General features: G+C 38.7%; 1 protein-coding gene across 6 annotated transcripts; it reads right to left on the reverse strand.

Moving 5' to 3' along the window:
- Window positions 1-215: 215 nt before the first annotated feature.
- Window positions 216-18,566, reverse strand: LOC131529766 (uncharacterized). 6 transcript variants are annotated; one of them, XM_058759647.1, is made up of 6 exons: window positions 18,325-18,566; window positions 4,358-4,687; window positions 3,573-3,686; window positions 3,402-3,433; window positions 697-1,060; window positions 216-648 (listed from the first exon to the last, which is right to left on the reverse strand). In XM_058759647.1, exons 1-6 carry the CDS (start codon window positions 18,458-18,460, stop codon window positions 623-625), a joined length of 1,002 nt encoding a protein of 333 aa, XP_058615630.1. In that variant the 5' UTR covers window positions 18,461-18,566; the 3' UTR covers window positions 216-622. The 6 variants fall into 6 exon arrangements, 4 of the variants coding, with proteins under 4 accessions (XP_058615630.1, XP_058615632.1, XP_058615629.1 ...); XM_058759649.1 differs by lacking the exon at window positions 18,325-18,566 and adding exons at window positions 16,224-16,290; window positions 16,372-16,469 and having other exon boundaries at window positions 216-1,060; XM_058759646.1 differs by having other exon boundaries at window positions 216-1,060.
- Window positions 18,567-19,573: the final 1,007 nt, after the last annotated feature.

Raw genomic sequence — 19,573 nt, forward strand, 5'->3', positions numbered from 1 at the left:
GTATACTAATCCCTTTACAAACTGAAGTCCCATTACACTACATTCAGCAAAAAAGAACTAAAAGTACAACCATTACAGCTTCAGATGCTGTCTTCCTGTAAAGGAATCTGTTCTCTATAGATAGGTGGAGTGCTAGTCCACTACAGAACTCCAATAAGAAATGTGACAGGAGACAGATGATTGTTCAACTGTTTATCTCTTCAGGATGTGTCACTTTACATTATCCAGCATTGTACAGTCATTAAGTTAACAGAGGTGGTTTAGTCTGAAATAAATAAGATATCAGAATCCGTATGTATACAGTAAACATAAACATTCACCTCAGTGTACATCTTCTCTATACGTTAATATTAAATACAACACAATAAATGGCGTTAAACATATGCACATAAATCACGCGCGCATCACTTCTCCACATGAACTACAATATGGACTGATGACAACAATCTGACATGCAGCTGCAACTTTATCACAATATGACAGGTAAAGAAAGATAAATTAACTTACATTCATGAACGCTCGAACATTTACTGTTTAATTATTGATTTTTTTTTTTTCATTTTAAGCTAAAAGCATTATACATTTAAATGTAGCATTTTAAGCCTTAGGCAATTCCCCCACTCTACCCTACCACACACATAAGATTCCCTTTAGAAACACCCGTCTGAGGGGTCTCAGCCAGATTACCGATTGTACCTTTAGCAACACCCGTCTGAGGGGTCTCAGCCAGATTAACGCGTGCCCCTTTAGAAACACCCGTCTGAGGGGTCTCAGCCTGATTACTGATTGTACCTTTAGCAACACCCATCTGCAGGGTCTCAACTTCATCAATGACTGGCCCGTCAGCAACATCCATCTGCAGGGTCTCAACTTCATCGATGACTGGCCCGTCAGCAACATTTATCTGCAGGGTCTCAACTTCATCGATGACTGGCCCGTCAGCAACATTTATCTGCAGGGTCTCAACTTCATCGATGACTGGCCCGTCAGCAACATCTGTCTGTGGGGTCTCAGCCTGAATAAGGGGCGATATTTCTCCACCTCCACCTTGATGGTCCTCCTGAAAGAAGCAAAACAGATTTCCAGAAGATAAAACAAACTATCATGGAGAAAAAACTATTGATTCAGTTAAACAAACGTGTTTTTTTTTTTTCTCTCTAAAGTATGCTGAATGTAAATATCTCTTTTCTTCATTCTGGAGTTAATCAACACAAGAGCAGGGATGGGCACAAATACATCAAAATGTATTTAACATAAAAATACTGTGTGGGAAAAATATTATTTAAATACAAATACAGTATTTTGTATTTTGAAAATACATGTCAAATTGGCCATCCAGCTGTTGTGTCATCTGTCACAATGTTATCATTGCAATATTATCATTATGACAGCAAAAATCTTTATTATTACTATTTGGATATCACACTTTTCAATTAATTTAATTTGAGAACATTTAGATTTATAATGGGTCTGGTTCTTATCTTATTGATGAACAGGTATTGTAGTTTGTGAGTAAAGTTGCAAATTCCACCATTAACCTCAGTTGCCTCTGTAATAATCCTCTGATATCTGTCTGTTAGCAAAAGGACAATCGTGCTTGGGCTTTAGTACGAGGCAACTGTGCCTAGTGTGAGTATGCCCTTAGAACTTTTTTTTAAATGTATATCTTTATTATTAGCATTATAGTTATCTTTGTCTTGGGCACATACACGCAGAAAGCTGCTTATTACTCATTTATCCATGTTTCTTTATCGCTTTGACGTGTAAATAGCTTCTGCCCAATAAAAGCTCCACAGTTATATTTGCATACCACGACGATATATAAATGATATAGTAAAATTTCAATCGATTTACACATTATATCATCGCCAAAATAAGTAATGATTCAAGTTGAATGAACACATTTGACTAGCTAGTTGATAAAGCCAAAATCTGACCAAAAAAAAAACTAACAGGACTGACTAGTGTTAATGTTATGTTCCCCTTGCTGGTGCTCTTTTTTTCCTTCATGCTATTGCTAACTAAATGCAAATCTGAATGGTGTTCTATTTTAACCTTAATAAACAAGTACAACCGACCATGACATCCTCACCTTATATTATGCTGCCTCCACAAGCTATCCCAAGTGTGTGTTTATTTATTTATTATTATTTTCTTTTGTAAATATGACTTTTCTAGTTGGAAATTGGACATGAATGCCTTTGTCATATTTTCTACTTTCTACTATAATTTTATACCCAAGTTTCTGAGTTGTGCAGGCCATAAACTTTAAATATGATGGATGGGAAAATATTTGCTGCTGGGACAAGAATGTTTTTCTTCCTACAAAAGTAAGATCACCTTGATTTAATGTTAAAGTCATGCACATAGTAGTGCAATAACCATTTCAAGCATTTTATATGATTTATACACAGCAAAACAGCATGTGTTTGACTGAAAATCCAGAATCATCAACAAGCTAACTATAAAGATAGCACTGTGAATGTTTATGTAGTTGTCAATGAATGGGATGCTACAGCTCACATGCATGAAAGTGTTCATGTTTTTAAAATTACAGAAATACTAAGATTAAATGTATTTAAATATAAAATACATGTATTTGAAATACTGCCCATCCCTTCACTGGAGCAATGCTCTCTTAAATAAGTCCATTATTATCTGTGTTTTTATGGGATGATTTTTGAATTAAAACCAAACAAATTTTCAAACAGAAATCTCAGATACATACCACCTAAGGCCCTTATATTCTCATGGTAAAGTTATTTTCCTTATTCACAAGTACGTGACCAGCGATATACTGTTTGCAAATGTTCTAACACCACCAGCACTGCTGAGAGCAGTGTTTAGATGAACATGTAGATATATGCTGTGCACTTTCCTCTCAATAGCAAAATAAACACGCAACAAAAATAACATTGCTGAGAAAACAGCAGTTAAGAAAGCATCCTAATGCAATGTGTATATGTTTGCATGAGCAGCAATTCGGCACTTCAGTCATTATATATATTTATATATCACTTTATACAATTGAGTTTTAAAGGAAGCAGCTTTACACTACTGAATATGAAAAACAGTTTTGGTGTTGCTTTAAGATAGAATAACATTTTCAGTTTCTATAAAGCAGCTCTTCAGAGCGTTCATGATTTTACTCGCAGGTGTCTGATCTCGAGGGAATGAACAGAATAAATAAACTGGAGAAGGTTTCCACATCAAAGAAGGTGGAGCCCCAGAGCCACACCTACCTACTGTGTAATCACCACAGACCAATGCTATTTCAACGAAAGATGTTTCAAACTCCCAAAACAAACTCCAACAAAAGAAAAAAAATCACATTGTTTTGGTCTAATCTGGTTTAAAATGACATCACAGACAGCTTTTGTGTACATACAGTAGTGTCTCACCAGGTCAGAATCATTGCGCTGCATCATTTCTCCTGTTTGAACAAAGCAACAAAATTTTACTTTGGTCAATTAGAATAAATATACATACTTTAAAACATTTTAAAATATTTATTTTTTGCACAGTAAATCTCACTATTCCAGCTTGTTGAATCAACTGTATGCAATACTTGCCATTTTTTCCTGCTTGTAAAGATCTCCTGCGGCAACAGTAAATCAAACCAGCAGCTGCAACCAACAGAACAGCAGCAGCAGCAGCAGCAGCAACAACAGTTAAATCTAGAACAGCTAAAGACAGACACTCATTATTACTAGAGATGGACTGATAAACAACTATACCACAACTTTTGATTGATATTTAATATAAATTTTTATGGCATTGCTTTATTTGATAAGGTGATCTGGTGAGTTTGTAAGGAACAGCAGCTAAAACAGCAAGAAAAATAAGAAACAGTGTTCACAGGAAAACTAATTAATATTATGATTATTTTCTATTAACAATAGAGTTCAAAAGTTACAAATTCATAAGGTGGCATTTGTCTGTTAGTTTGATGTGCATGTGAAGATGATAGATTTCATCTGTTATAGGCCCGGTTTCACAGACAGGGCTTAAACTAAACCAAGATTAGGCTATAGTTCAATTAGGACATTTAAGTAATTTTTATAAACGTACTTATAAAAAAAAAACAAAAAAAACATTATTGATGTGCATCTTGAGGCAAAACAAAGGCACTGTTATATTTTAAGATCAGTCAGTGCAAGTTTCTTTCAGTTGAAACAGCTCAGACTTAGATTTTAGGACTAGGCTTAAACCTTGTCTGTGAAACCGGGGCTTTATTGTAATATTGAGTGAAAGCTCACTTCTTCAAACAAAAACATTTTCTGGGTCGATTTAGATATATCTGTTTTCTAAAACTGTTGAAGTGGAAAAAGAACTGAATGACTAAAATGATACTCACCAGTGACAGTAACACTGAATGTCTTTATGATGTTGAATCTGCTGCTGCTAATCTGTAGTTTATAGAGTCCAGAGTCTGTGGTTGTGGTGTTCATGATGGTCAGAGATCCAGTCTGATGATCCAGCTTCAGTCTGTCTCTGAATCTCTCAGTACCTTCATTACACTGAACATCTGTACAGATCTTACTGAGATCTCTGTTGATTTGAGCGATGCGAGTGTCATTGAAATACCATCTAATTCTGTCTTGTTGGTTTGTTTCAACACCAGTGTGTAGAGTGATTGAATCTCCCTCCATCACCGACACTCCGTCTATTTCAACACCAGATGCACCTGAAGAAGAAATTAATCATATTTTTTTATCAATTCACCATTTCTTCCCAATGAATGCAGATTCTATGAAATAAAATTGCTCTGTTCCTCTGCATTAAAGGTGACACAGTTTGAGATGTCAAACACTTTGCCTTGAAGAAAGTACAACAATAATACACAAATGAACCAGTTCAAAAGTTTACATACCCTTGATTCTTAATACTGTGTCGCTACCTAAATGATCAAAAACGTCAAATGTTTGTGATAGATGTTCATGAGGCCCTTGTGTGTCCTGAGCAGTTAAACACAGTTTTCTAGCATTTCCTGCATATTTGAACCCTTTCCAGTGACTGTATGATTTTGAGATCCTTCTTCATACTGAAGACAACTGAAGGACTCACAGACAAATATTATACAATTCAGCAATGTTTAAGAAAATGAACGAATTAATGAATGAATAAATAAATAAATGTAAAGGTCAGTACTAGAAATATGATCTTTAAAGAAACTAAGATGTTCAAAAGTTTCAACCCCTGGCTCTTAATGCATTATGATTAACTTTTCAGTTCCCATTCAGTCGGTCACGTTCGACGTACGTCGGACTGACCGACGAATAGGAATCTCGCTAGAGAGGCCAATCTACTTCGAGTGCAACAAAAACGAGCCAATGCACATTGGCATGCAATCATATGCAGCTGCTGCTCACCTCGCAGCGCGGGTATATAATGAGCAGCAGGTGCGTTGCATCTTTAGCTTTTCGCTTCGGAGCCGAACAGAGTTCTCTGCAGGACGATCTCTTGGTCTGAAGAGTGCGGGCGTACAGCACAGCAGTGGGGTCGATTCTCTCCAGCTTTCCCTTTGTCTTCTCTCTTTTTCTTTGCCTTTTTTTTTGAGCAGAAAGAGCTGTAAGAGCCGTTCTCACGGCTGGTAAACGGGGCGCTTAAACAGCACGTAAAAGCCGTTTTTACGGCTGGCAAGAGAGCGTCGGAGAGAGGGAGAGAGAGCACACGACAGGCTGCACAAAATCCCTGTCCGTGTTGCCGCGGTCGTTCCCCTGCGTGCTTCAGCACTGATAAAAAGAGTAAAGTCCCTAAAAGAGCTTACACAAGTAGAGCTTGCGTCTTTTTAAAGATGACATTCTACTTGTGTGTTTCTGGGTGCGGTCGTTACCTGGCGCCGAGGGATGGTCACGAGCGTTGCATCGCGTGCCTGGGCTTAGCGCACGCTGAGGCAGCGCCAGGATGAGTCATGTACCCATTGTGGGAGGATGACCATCTCGGAGTTGCGGTCGAGACTCCAGTTCCTGCAAAGGCGGAGTCCCAGTGCCGCTGCCTCGTTCCAATCCTCCTCAGAGGGTTGCTGCGGCGGTGGCACTGGTGACCTGAGGATTACAGTGAGTGCGCTTCCTTCGGGAACCAACCCCTAGGAACCCTCACTCCTCCTGCACTCCGCAGCCAGTAGAGCTGTCGGGGGAGCGCGGTGGGCCATCTCAGAGGTGTGTACCATCCGTATCCTTCGGCGCTCCTCCCGATGACCAGATGTCGATAGCTGCATCGGAGGGTGAGTCAGACCTTTCTGGAGATGACGCGTCGGCGCAGTTGCCTCCTTCGGGTACGGTAGCTGTGCCCGATACAGATCCGGAAATGATGGCTATGCTTTCCCGGGCCGCCAACAGGGTCGGGCTCGTGTGGAATCCTCCACCGTGTCCCGAGCCCTCAAGGCTGGACGATTGGTTTCTCGGGGTGGCACGAGCTGGTTCTCAGCCACCCACCCCGGTTCCTTTCTTCCCGGAGGTGCATGAAGAGCTCACTGGTACGTGGAAGGCACCTTTTATTGCCCGAAACCGTGCCGGTGGGCCCTCCTCCCTCACCACCCTTGATGGCGGTGTGGCTAAAGGTTACACGCATCCCCCCTGTGGAGTGGGCCATTGCTATGCAGCTGTGCCCTAACTCCACCTGGCGGGGGCGTCTCGACCTTCCCGGGCCTGTAAGCACTGAAGGACCTGCACGAGGGTGGTCATGATCCGCAAGTTCTTAAGGAACTTCGTGCCGCGACGGACCTCGCGCTTCGGGCGACGAAGGTTACGGCGCGGTCAGTGGGTCGTGCGATGTCCACTTTGGTGGTCCAGGAACGCCATCTCTGGCTGTGTCTGGCTGACATGAGGGATACCGACAAAGTCAGGTTCCTTAATTCCCCCGTGTCCCAGACCGACCTCTTCGGCGACGCGGTCGAGAACTTCGCCCAGCAGTTCTCGGCTGTACAGAAGCAGTCTGAGGCAATCAGTCACATCCTGCCACGGCGGTCCGCTGTTGCATCCACCCCGCCGCCGGCAGCACCTCAGCCTGCTCGTCACCGAGGGCGACCCCCTACGGCTGCCCCCGCTTCCGCGCCGCAGCAACAGCCTCCACCCAAGCGGCGTCGCGGAGCCAGTCGTAGGCGGGGTCCCCAGCCCGTCCAGGCCCCCGCCAAGAGGGGCGGCAAAGCCAAGAGCAAGAGGCCCTAGGACGGGCGACCCGGAGATGGTTGGGACTGCTCTTCAGGAGGTGGTGACTGCACCGCTCCTTCCCCCGGAGGAGGGCCGGGTGGTAAATCCTTTGTTTCCTTTTCTTTCTGTTCGGTACCCAAATTTTCAATAAAAGAGCAGTTTCCATCGTAAAGTAAAACCTCTCCACTCTCATCCACCTCTTCTGTCGCCAGCGGACAGCAGCGCGCAGTTCGAGAAAGTCACCCAAGCCTCTCCTGCACCCCCTGTCCGACCGTGGAACCAGGTAAGTGTTGCGCAGCACACTCAGACCCCGCTACGGGCCGCCTCCCAAAGAGAGCCCCCCGAGCCGCGTCCCTGTGTTCCACCTCGCTGCCCCACTGTGGGTACGCCTACGGTCCCCTTGGTCCCGCTTGCACGGTCTCTGCGAGCCTGGTTAGCGCTCCCCAGTCCATCTCGTTGGCTCATTCGGACCATCAGGCTCGGCTATGCGATTCAGTTCGCCCGGCGTCCCCCCAAGTTCAGAGGTGTCCACTTCACTTCAGTGAAAGCGGTCGATGCCCATGTCTTGCGTGTGGAGATCGTAGTCCTACTGGCGAAGGACGCGATAGAGCCGGTCCCTCCAGCTGATATGGGGTCGGGGTTTTACAGCCCTTACTTCATTGTACCCAAGAAGAGCGGTGGGTTACGACCGATCTTGGACCTGCGAGCTTTGAATCGGAGTCTTCACAAGCTACCGTTCAAAATGCTCACGCAGAAACGCATTTTCGAGTGCATCCGTCCCCGAGATTGGTTTGCAGCGATCGATCTGAAGGACGCGTACTTTCATGTCTCGATACTTCCTCGACACAGGCCGTTTCTGCGCTTTGCGTTCGAGGGTCGAGCATATCAGTACAAGGTCCTGCCCTTCGGGCTGGCCCTGTCTCCCCGCATCTTCACGAAAGTCGTGGAGGGAGCCCTTGTTCTCATGAGAGAACAGGGTGTTCGCATCCTCAACTATCTCGACGACTGGCTCATTCTTGCTCAGTCTCGGGAGCGGTTGTGCGAACACAGGGATTTGGTGCTTGGTCACCTCAGCCAGTTGGGCCTTCAGGTCAACTGGGAAAAGAGCAAACTCGCCCCAGTGCAGAGGATCTCTTTTCTCGGTATGGAGTTGGATTCGGTCGAGCAGTCAGCACGCCTCACAGAGGAACGTGCTCAGTCAGTGTTGAACTGCCTGAATGCATTCAGAGGCAGGACAGCGGTCCCACTGAAACTTTTTCAGAGGCTCCTGGGGCATATGGCAGCCGCAGCGGCAGTAACCCCGCTCGGTTTGCTTCATATGAGACCGCTTCAGCACTGGCTTCACGGCCGAGTCCCGAGATGGGCGTGGCAACGCGGCACGTACCGAGTGGCAATCACTCTGGAATGCCGCCAAGCCTTCAGCCCGTGGTCAGACCCCTTGTTTCTTCAGGCAGGAGTGCCCCTAGAGCAGGTGTCCCGGCATGCCGTGGTCTTCACGGATGCCTCTGCCACCGGCTGGGGTGCCACGTACAACGGGCATGCAGTGTCAGGGGTGTGGACGGGCCCCCAACTGCATTGGCATGTCAACTGCCTCGAGTTGCTAGCAGTACACCTTGCCCTGAGCCGCCTGAAGGGGCAGTTACGAGGCAAACATGTGCTGGTCCGGACGGACAACACTGCGACCGTTGCGACATCAACCATCGTTCCCTGAAGGAGGGAACGGAGACGTGCGTCCGTCGCCACAGTCGCTGGACCACGCTGATGCTGCCGCCTTACCTGTTCGGCTCCTCAGCGAAAACCTAAAGATGCAACGCACCTGCTGCTCATTATATACCAGCGCTGCGGTGAGCAGCAGCTGCATATGATTGCATGCCAATGTGCATTGGCTCGTTTAGTTACACTCGGTAGATTGGCCTCTCTAGCGAGATTCCTATTCGTCGGTCAGTCCGACATACGCTTTACAGCTGCACTGTAATTTCATACTATTCACTATAATTCTACCATTTCTATACAATTTCCCACTGCTTATATTACTATATACTATTATACTGCATTTAATATTATTACTATTACTATTATAATACATTACATATACAATACATAATTAACATCTCTAGTATGCATAGTAAATAATGTACAGTATACAAGCATGTCAAACAATGTTTTCACTAGATGGGGAGAAAATAAATAAAGGAGACATAGACTATAATACATAATTTGCTATTTATTAAAACACAGACAAAAAAAGGCATTGACAAATTGTCTGAAACTGACCCAAACTGAAAGAGGAAAATAGTGCTTGTATTACCCAACACAAACCCTTTAAAGAATTGGTTCAAAAATTACAACAATCTTATTATTCATTTACCCTGATGCTATCCCTTTTCTTCAGTAGAACACAACAATTTTTGGGAAGAAATTTGATATCTGTAGATGCATATCATGCAATGACTGCAACAATTTGGAGAGTCATTTCAAACAGAATCATAAGCACTAATTTCAAGTTGAGATTGTTTTACTTACTGATTTGTTGCTTACCCAAATCACAGAGGTGGACAGTCATTGTATGGATGCATACAGAGCTTGAATTTCTTTCAGATGAAAATATGCATTTATGTTCTGATGAAGAAAGTCATATGCACCTTGGAATGGCATCAAGGTAGGCAAATAATGATAATCTTAATTTTTGAAACTACTGTACTATTAAAAAAAAAAAAAAAAAAAAAACAGCCAACACATCACATCAGCTCTGGATAAATCTGGAAAGAAGTGAAACTGGTCAACACATTGAGAAGACAAGAAGATTGATGAAAACTACCCAGGTCTGAGAGGGAAAAAAAAAAAAAAAGATTATGAAAATTATTAATGCAATTAGAAACTAGAAATGTCCCTTACAGAAAAATCACATGAATTCACACGTGGCCACATATACATGTGATTCTGCACATGTGAAATTTCACTTGTGAAAATATGTGCTTTGCACATGGGAAATGTGCGTTTTTGGAACACTTTCATGTGAATTTCCATGTGAAACCCATGTCAAACACATGAGATCACATGTGAAACACATGTGTATTCCCATGTGGAACACACGCATATTGCCATGTGAAACCCATGGTACTTTCCTATGTGAAACCCATGGGATCACATGTAAATCCCATGTGAAACCCATGAGATCACATGTGAAACACGTATATTCCCATGTGAAACACATGATATATTCCCATGTGAAACACATAGGATCACATGTGAATCCCATGTGATCACATGTGAAACATGTATATTCCCATGTGAAACACACATATATTCCCATGTGAAACCCATGGTTCTTTCCTATGTGAAACCCATGGGATCACATGTAATCCCATGTGAAACCCATGAGATCACATGTAAAATACATGTAAATTCCCATGTGAAACATTTGTGATCATGTGAAACACATATATTTTCCCATGTGAAACCCATGAGATAACATGTGAAATACATGTAAATTCCCATGTGAAACTTGTGAATCCCATGTGAAGCGTATATTATAAACCTGCTTGTGTTGCAATATCATTGTGAAATGACTTTAAAAACTCTAATCAATATTTAACTCATGCACAATATACACTCAAAAAATATTTAATTCTGTTTAAGACCTCAATTGTATAGTAAAATTCCATTACGTTTTATTAAGCAATCCTTATACACTATTCATATTATGAAGAATTTAAAAAGAATAACTATAGTCTAAAGCATTTATATAAATCTTAAAGGGATAGTTTGTCCAAAAATGAAAATTCTGTCATTAATTACTCACCCTCATGTTGTTCCAAATAGATCTTAGTAAGATCTTCGTTCTTCTTCGGAACACAAATTGAGATATTTTTAAACATTTCAGTTGCATTGCTGTCTATGCAGGGTCAGAAAGCTCTCGGATTTCATCAAAAATATCTTATTTTGTGTTCCAAAGATGAATGAAGATCTTATGGGTTTTGAACGACATGAGGGTGAGTAATTAATTACAGAATTTTCATTTTGAGTGAACTATCTCTATAATAACTGGGAATGTGCCATTTCAGATTTGTTCATAAATAAATAAATAAAAGTTACTCAATCACAGTTCCCATGGCATGAAGTTCATAGAACCTGAAAGTACACCGAGAGGCACTATTAAGTACAATTAACACAATATTTATTCATCTCTTTTGTAACTGTGTTGTATTTAGAGCTATAACAACTTGAGTCACATTTCCATAATGACATGAGATTTTCACAGGTTGGTAATGAAATTTGTATCGTCTGTAAAGAGGGCCACAGCAACATCTCCACTCATCAGACTTGTCCTAAATGAATGAATGAAAGAGAGATACAAATCACAAACAAATCCATGGTAGTGTTCAATTTAATTATTTTTTTAACCATAATTTATTTTATTATTTTTTTTAAATTTAAAAAAGTTTTTGACAAATAATCTCACAAAGACTGATGCCAAGCTAAAGGTCACCCAAAATTGAAAATTCAGTCATTATTTACTCTTATGCCATATGGCCTTTCTTTTTGATACCACAAAAGGGGAAATTAAGAAATGGTGAAAAATCAAACAAATTTTTATTTGAAAAATTATTTTGGCCTGTTGTGGAGGACTGCGTTTGTGAGAATATATTTGCTCAACATTTCACTTCAGCTCACCAAGGAAAGATGAACATTGTAAAAATTTCAAGGTTTAAAACACTGCAAAACATGACTCTCAGAAAACTCAAAAGTATTACTCATGTATTGTCTTTTATGAGGTGAAGATCTCCAGACCAAAATAATGCAAGAACTTGATTTGTTGTTCTGAAGGGCAGAAAACAACAGATATATTCACCTCAGAACATAAAGTATGTGCAAAATCTTCTAGGAGCCATGAGTCGCATGTGACTGAATTTAAGTTTTTGGGTGAGCTGTCCCTTTCAAATAAATGGCAAATTAGTTTGAACAAAACAACACAGATATAGTAACACAGATGTAGAAAAACCAATCAAATATTGATGAACTGACTAAACAGCAGTATGAGTAAAAACACTTTGGTATTTTGATGAAATACATAGAGTTGTCCTGTCAGTTAATCAAGGAGACTCACCGAGCAGGTTCTGAAAAAGCCAAACACACAGGAAAGACAGTGTGTAATGCCTATAAAACAAAACAAAAAAATGAAGAGTATACTGTTGACAGTGAAGTTACCTCAACAAACATGATTTTAAATATTCCAATCACAAATATTCCAATCACAAATAACGTGTTCACATCTTTAACGCAACCAGAATAGAAAAATAGCAAAAGACAAAATATCAAATAGCAAAAACAAAAACCAAGTGTACTACTTTCAGTGACAGAATGTGTAATTTTGAAAAAAAGTCTTTACCATTTGGTGATGTGGCTCTGTTGAAATGCTTATCCCTAAAAGTAAATAGAAAGACATCAAGAACACAGTAGGGTTGCACGATACACCGGTACTACGGTAGTATCGCGATACTAAAGCTTAAAAATACCCGCGGTGCCATTGCATTTTTTAAACGGTAGTATCGTCCATACGGTACCGTAAGATATGTTGTATGCACGGCAAGAACACTGTTTAAAACGTTCATTTGAACATTCATGCCAGCAGAAACATTACAAGTTGATTGCCAAATGTCTTTCTGCTGTGCTCTGTGTATACGCATTATATGGTATTGAGTGTTTCCCGATGCTTCAGTTCAGTTTGCAATGAAAAGTCGCACTTGCACGTCGTTGTTCATGCTGCAGTTTATCAGAAGAAAGGGTCTGATTCAGACCATCTTATGTCATTTTAAAAAACAGCAGCTCAAGCATCACTTATTCAACATCATAATATCTTACAAGAAAGTATTCTCACAGTTTAATTAATTTGACCACTTCTAGAACAGGTGTAATAGTTCGTTTCTGGAAGCATCTTGCGATCACGAACGCAAATCCATTCATCAGCATAGCGGCTTTGCACTTGGTTCTTATCAATCATTATATATATTTTTTTTTAATTAATTTATAATGTTATGTTTTAATATACATGCTGCTAACTCGGAAATTTCAAGATACGCGAGCAAAAAAAATGCTCCTGACAGTTCGGCAATACGACACGAGCAAGAGTGCTGTTTTTGTTTTGTTTGTTCAAATCCAAATCCGCGTTGGTTTGGACGAATCACTGATTCACTGAGCCATTCATAAAAACAGTCATTTGATTCGCTCCTGAAGGATTCAGCCGTTTAGAAAGAATCGTTTGAATGACTCAGTGATTCAATCACGAACTTCTGCCACCTGCTGGCCGTTTTTAAGTTTCCCATCTAAAAGTAGGCATATTACATTATTTTCCAACATATTTCTATATTCAGAATTTAGTATTTAAAACACTAATCTCATAACATTATTTATGCAATTATGTATAAATGCCACATCTAAATGTCACTTCATGCAGCTTCTGTGCAGTGCTGAGATGAGTTTTGTTTAGATTATGTCATGGAAAACAATAGCCAGTCATTCATTCACATTAAGTATTCAGATAATAATATTGTCTGTTTTCACTTACATCTATTTATTTATTAAATTTTGATTCATTTTGTAGAATTGAATTTTAAATTAACACAATACTGCATAGTATCGTGATACTACTTGGTATCGTGATACTTCAGCTGGTATAGTATCGTAAGATATTTTGGTAACACTTTAGAATAATGGTCCGTTGTTAACAAGTAACTATGCAGGAAGTAATAGGTAGTACTACATTAACACTCAACTTAATACTATTAACTAATAGAGAAGCAAGATTAACTAAGCAGTAAGTAATAGCAAATTTAGGAGAAAGGTAGTTCCTTATTAGATATGTGATAATTATTAAATAAAAATCTCCTCATTGAGAACTACTTGTGAACTATGACCAATTAATAAAGAATAACCAATTAATTACTAATCACAACAGTAACATCTTAAAAGTGAACAATTGGATTCTTTGTGGAAATTAATTTATGAATATGATATCCCCCAAATAAGTCAGCTACCGTTTGAAATTGTGACTTCTACTCTTACCAAAGGATGGATGTTCTCTGTTTATTTCAATCAAAACAGAGAATAATAATAAAACGATAATTCACTTAAAAATGTTAATAATTAGGAAGTGATGCTGACAAGCTCATGATTGAATTAGTTCACAATTATGAATTCTGTTTTATGTCAGTTCAATATGTATCCCACTCCAAATGATCTACTGGTAGAATATCACTAGTGCCTCACACAAATGTATGACTGTATCATGTGTCATATATAAAACATTACATAACTTATTAATTTGTTTGTGAGTAATTACTGAGGGGTTAACGTGTTTTTCACTTTAAAATAATGGTCCAGATCACTAGTAGTTCCTTAGTAGCACTTTAGCTTTGAAGTGAAAAATACATGAACCCCTCACTAATTACTCAAAGGTTAGCTTGTCAGCCTGCAGGAACTACTAGTGATCTGGACCATTATTTTAAAGTGAAAACACCTTAACCACTCAGTAATTACTAAGTAATTTAATCCGTTATTTAACATATTTAAATCTGACACATAGTGTACATTCATACATTTGTGTGAGGCACTAGTGATATTTTACCAGACACTGTAATCTGGAATATGCTGTTTTGTGCTTAACACAATATAAATGCAGTCGATGCCTTCATTAAGGATGTGAATTGCTTTTGTCAAGAGAACATCATTATTTATATTCAAGAAAAGTCCTCCCCAGCCTACTGTCACTAAAATACTGAACTGACACAAACTAGAGCTCATAATTGTTAACCAATTCAATCACATTTTTAAATTAATTATTTTTATTATTATTATTCTGTGTTTTTGTTTGAAATAAACAGAGAACATCCATCCTTTGGTAAGAGTAGAAGTCACAATTTCAAACTGTAGCCGACTTATTTGGGGGATATCATATTCATAAATTAGTTTCCACAAATAACCCAATTGTTCACTTTTAAGACGTTACTGTTGTGATTAGTAATTAATTGGTTATTCTTTATTAATTGGTCATAGTTCACAAGTAGTTCTCAATGAGGAGATTTTATTTAATAATTATCAAATATCTAATAAGGAACTACCTTTCTCCTAAATTTGCTATTACTTACTGCTTAGTTAATCTTACTTCTATTAGTTAACAGTATTAAGTTGAGTGTTAATGTAGTACTACCTATTACTTCCTGCATAGTTACTTGTTAACAACGGACCATTATTCTAAAGTGTTACCGACATTTTTATGGTATCGTGACAACCCTAGAACACAGTACTGACTGTATTTCCAAAGTGGGTCATTTCATCTTTTAAACGATCTTGTCAATATTGCTTCAAAACAATTAGTTGCTAATTATTTATGTAGCCATGTCTCAACGACTTGAGCGAGCAAGAGCCTAAAAGAAAAACTGTAAGTTAAATGAATGAATAACCTGGTAAATTAATGTAGCATTATTGCATTGACTAGGCTAGATTTGACAATATGTATATATATGACATTTAAAGTGTTAAAATAGTTACAGAGGCCTGATGAATTTATGCACGTGATCTATACTTGCTGAGTTTACTCACATAGTTTTAATTGCATAATACTTGAACATTGTCTTAAATACAACGTTTTGAAAACAGCTACATAAAATCGTTGAAACAGGAAATTATACATTAAATAGTGTAAAACGGCCAGCATGTGGCGAGCGAGTAATCAAACAGCTGATTCATTCATTCATTCAGCGGTAACGGACAGTGGTGGCTGATGGAGTGGCAGCTACCTCTTGCAGTGCAAAGGTTTTACTCTCTGTCCCAAACTGATTTCTCTCACGGTCAAAGTGGGACATTCGCGTGAAAATTCGCCGACCAACGGTGACTGTGACCAGCTTATTTCCGGTCGAAATGACCGCACATACAACTGGCAAACAAGACGCTAAGTTTCAAACGTTTGATGCAGAAAAGTATGAAATGTTTTAAAATATAACACATTTCAGCTATACAAACTGAAATTCAACATTAAATGTGTAAACACTACTAATTAAAGACATTTTTGCTTACCTTTTCCTCAGCGTGCAGTGCTAGATGACCGTTATAGTTCGAATGATGAGCACGCGCAGAACTCCCACTTCAGTCAAAATTTCAAAATGGAATAAGCGTTATTAAAGACTATTTGGCATTATGAATATGATTTCGAACAAATATTTACCATTTTTAAATACACCGTCTCGAATGGATGTTTTATTTCCGATCATTTCTTCCCCGGCATCATTGTGGCTGTCAGCAGCAGCCGTTGGATGAGAGGAAATTACGTCATCACCATGCTCGCAAATTCAAAATCCTCCTTTCTGTAATGAGCTTTTTTATTTTATTGATTTATTATTTATTGATTCATTTATTTATATTTATAAATATTTATATTTTTTTAGGGGTTGTGAAAAATGTTAAAGGTACATCTATTGTAAAATATTATGTATCTATATTTTGCGTCTTGTGATTATTATTATTATTAATAATATTAAGAAGAAGAAGAATTTATTAATGATATTATTGTAATGTTAATAATATTAATTGTATTAAAATCGTTTTGTAATGTTGTTCCTCAATAAAACAAAAATTATGTGAAGCTTATAATATATATAATACATATTATAATATATATATCGTGTGTGTGTGTGTGTGTGTGTGTGTGTGTGTATGTATTAGTTATTATGCTACCTGATGATCAACAATTACAGGTACAAGCTAATAACAAGGTGTATCAAATGAGCACTTATTAATCATATGTGGTATGTAACATATAATTGATAAATCATATATCAGTAGTATGAACTTTATTTTATTTTACTTTTATTTTACTAACTAGCTTATATAGCCAAAGTAACTTTGCAACTACAGTAGCCTACATTACAACAAATAAAGAAAGCTACAAGGGACTACAATGGGAAGCAGGAAATAGGAACAAACTAAAAGTCAACATACAGTGTGAAGCTGAAAATGCACAGTATTTGTTACATGTAGCTAACATATGATCCACATGTGAAAACCTATTTTAACACATGGAAACATTTTCCACGTGTGAAAACCTATTATAACACAAGGAAACATTTTCCACATGTGCTCTTATGTTGCAACATGTGGTGACATGTTGTCTTCATGTGATCACATGTGAAAAATATATGTACACATGTGATCACATGTGAAAAAAAATGTATGGACATGTGATAACGTGGAAAATATGTGGACACATGTGATCACATGTGGAAAACATGTTAAATTTATGTGGTTTTTCTGTAAGGGGTTTGTTACAGCTAGATACAATACTAGCTCTAAAATGATGTTTTGGAATTAACAACAGAGGCTTGGGATGAGATGTGTAAGAAATAATTACACACAAGAGCATTTTAAGGGGGGGAAAAAACTGACAAATGTCATGAAATAAAGCATCCGAGCAATGTCTTGAAGTGTGGTGACTGTGGAGGAATAATTTAATTTAGATTTCCGACTAGCGAAATGCCTCGCCCCTTGAGAACTGTCTGTCTGCAACACGATTAGCACCAACCAAGTAGTGCAGACAAAAATATCTCCATAAATGCCTTATATAAAAATAAATAAATAAATAACTGCAAAACACAAATTATATGACAGGTAACAGGTAAAACTATGCTCCTTATTGCCAGGGGTATAATAATAATAATAATAATAATAATAAACTATGGAATGTCATACAGAAATATCATAAACACATAGAAACTATGAAAACAACCTAATTAAAAGTGACATTTCCCAATATTAAATAAGTATAATAGCCTAATTGTAACATTTATAATAAAAAATTTATTTTTCAGTGTTAGTAACAGCAAGATAAATTACTACAATGCTGCTGATGAATTAAGCTCGTCCAATTTACCTCGTCAATGTAGATTACAGAATACTGTCAATACAGAAGATAAACCAATGTTCCTGCATCATGATGTAACCCGTTATGACAGATTATCAAACCATCCCCGACACTAGACGAGCCTATCTGACAGCTTCTGTTGTGCCCACGGAGCATCCTATAGGCTACTGTTTTTACTGAAAACACCGTTTTAACCGCACATTTCGTCAGGCACCAATCGTTAGAACACCGAAAGAAAGTTATTAAGCCTAAATGTCTTACCATGGTCGAGTACACACCAGAATAATAAGGGCGAAATAAAGAGCAGCTTCATTTTCATAAGGTTTTCTAAATAATAAATTAAGATTTTGATAGACTTTAGTGCTATGCTCTTTCTCTTCAGTAAACCCGAAGCCATCGTGTCTTCTTCTTCTTATTATTGTTTTACGGCGGTTGGCATCCAGCGTACTGTTGCATTACAAACCGTTGTGTCTTGAATGAAAAGTGAAAATATAACTTGGGAGACTCCCTACGCACTGCAGCGCGAGGACGTAGAGACGTGTAGTCACGCTCTTTAATCTGCATTAGTGCTGTTTGTAAAGTGCTGTGTAAATGATGTTTGATGGTGTATATGGTGTTTGATTTTTTTTTTCACACACAACATCATAACAAAACATCCATTCAAAACAAACAAAACAAAACAAAACAACAGACATATAATCAATATTTTAAAAGTCCAGTCAAAAAGAGAGGGAGGAAAAAAAAGAAAAAAGAAAAAAAGAAATCAAGTCATTCCTTTATATAATCGAGCATGTTAAAGGTGCCGTAGAATGCACTGATACAATATTTTAAATTGTTCTCTGATAATTACATAAATATGTGGCTTAGGTATGGGCAAACATTCTCCACAAACAGTTTTACATGTCCATTTACAACCCTAGGATTTCTCCCTAGAATGAAATGGTCTGTTATTGGCTTATTTGGAAGGGTAATGAATAATAATGTTCAGCTCTGCTCTGATTGGCTGTTTCACAGTGCGGCTCAATGTTGAGCTCTGCTCTGATTGGCTGTTTCACAGTGTGGCTCCTTTCAGTAGCTTACAGGAAGGAAACACAGGGAAAATATACATTTCAATACTTTATCGCGCAGTTATATCGTTGGGTAATTATACTGTAAATAGCTGCGAAACCCAGAAGTGAAGGAGTTTGGCGCAAGTGCAGCCTCCACTCCGCTCCGCCATGTTGCCAGATCTAGTTATTTTAAGCGTTACTGGACTTGTTTTAATACTTAATGTAACAGAGTTAATAAAGTAATTAGGGCATTAATAAAGTGGGAGGATGAAGGTGGAGGTTAGAGATCGTTTTTCCTATTTGCAAAATACAAGATTTAAACTTATTTTGGTGCATTTTTCAGGAGATTGATTGTGGTTGTTTTTTGTAGTAATATCTGGCAACACTGCTTCGCCGGCACTGACAGGCAGCAATCAAAAACGGAGCGCGCGGGTAGTTTATTGCTGAGGAGACTACATTCA

The sequence above is a fragment of the Onychostoma macrolepis genome, chromosome 22 (genome assembly GCF_012432095.1).
Source record: "Onychostoma macrolepis isolate SWU-2019 chromosome 22, ASM1243209v1, whole genome shotgun sequence".
Taxonomy (NCBI): domain Eukaryota; kingdom Metazoa; phylum Chordata; class Actinopteri; order Cypriniformes; family Cyprinidae; genus Onychostoma; species Onychostoma macrolepis.

Coding starts and splice junctions, on each gene's coding strand:
- LOC131529766 (XM_058759646.1), bottom strand. CDS start 18,460: ATGGCTTCGGGTTTACTGAAGAGAAAGAGCATAGCACTAAAGTCTATC. Junction 3,687..4,357: donor ATTCAGTGTTACTGTCACTG/GTGAGTATCATT, acceptor GTCTGTCTTTAG/CTGTTCTAGATTTAACTGTT. Junction 3,434..3,572: donor TTTACAAGCAGGAAAAAATG/GCAAGTATTGCA, acceptor TTGTTCAAACAG/GAGAAATGATGCAGCGCAAT.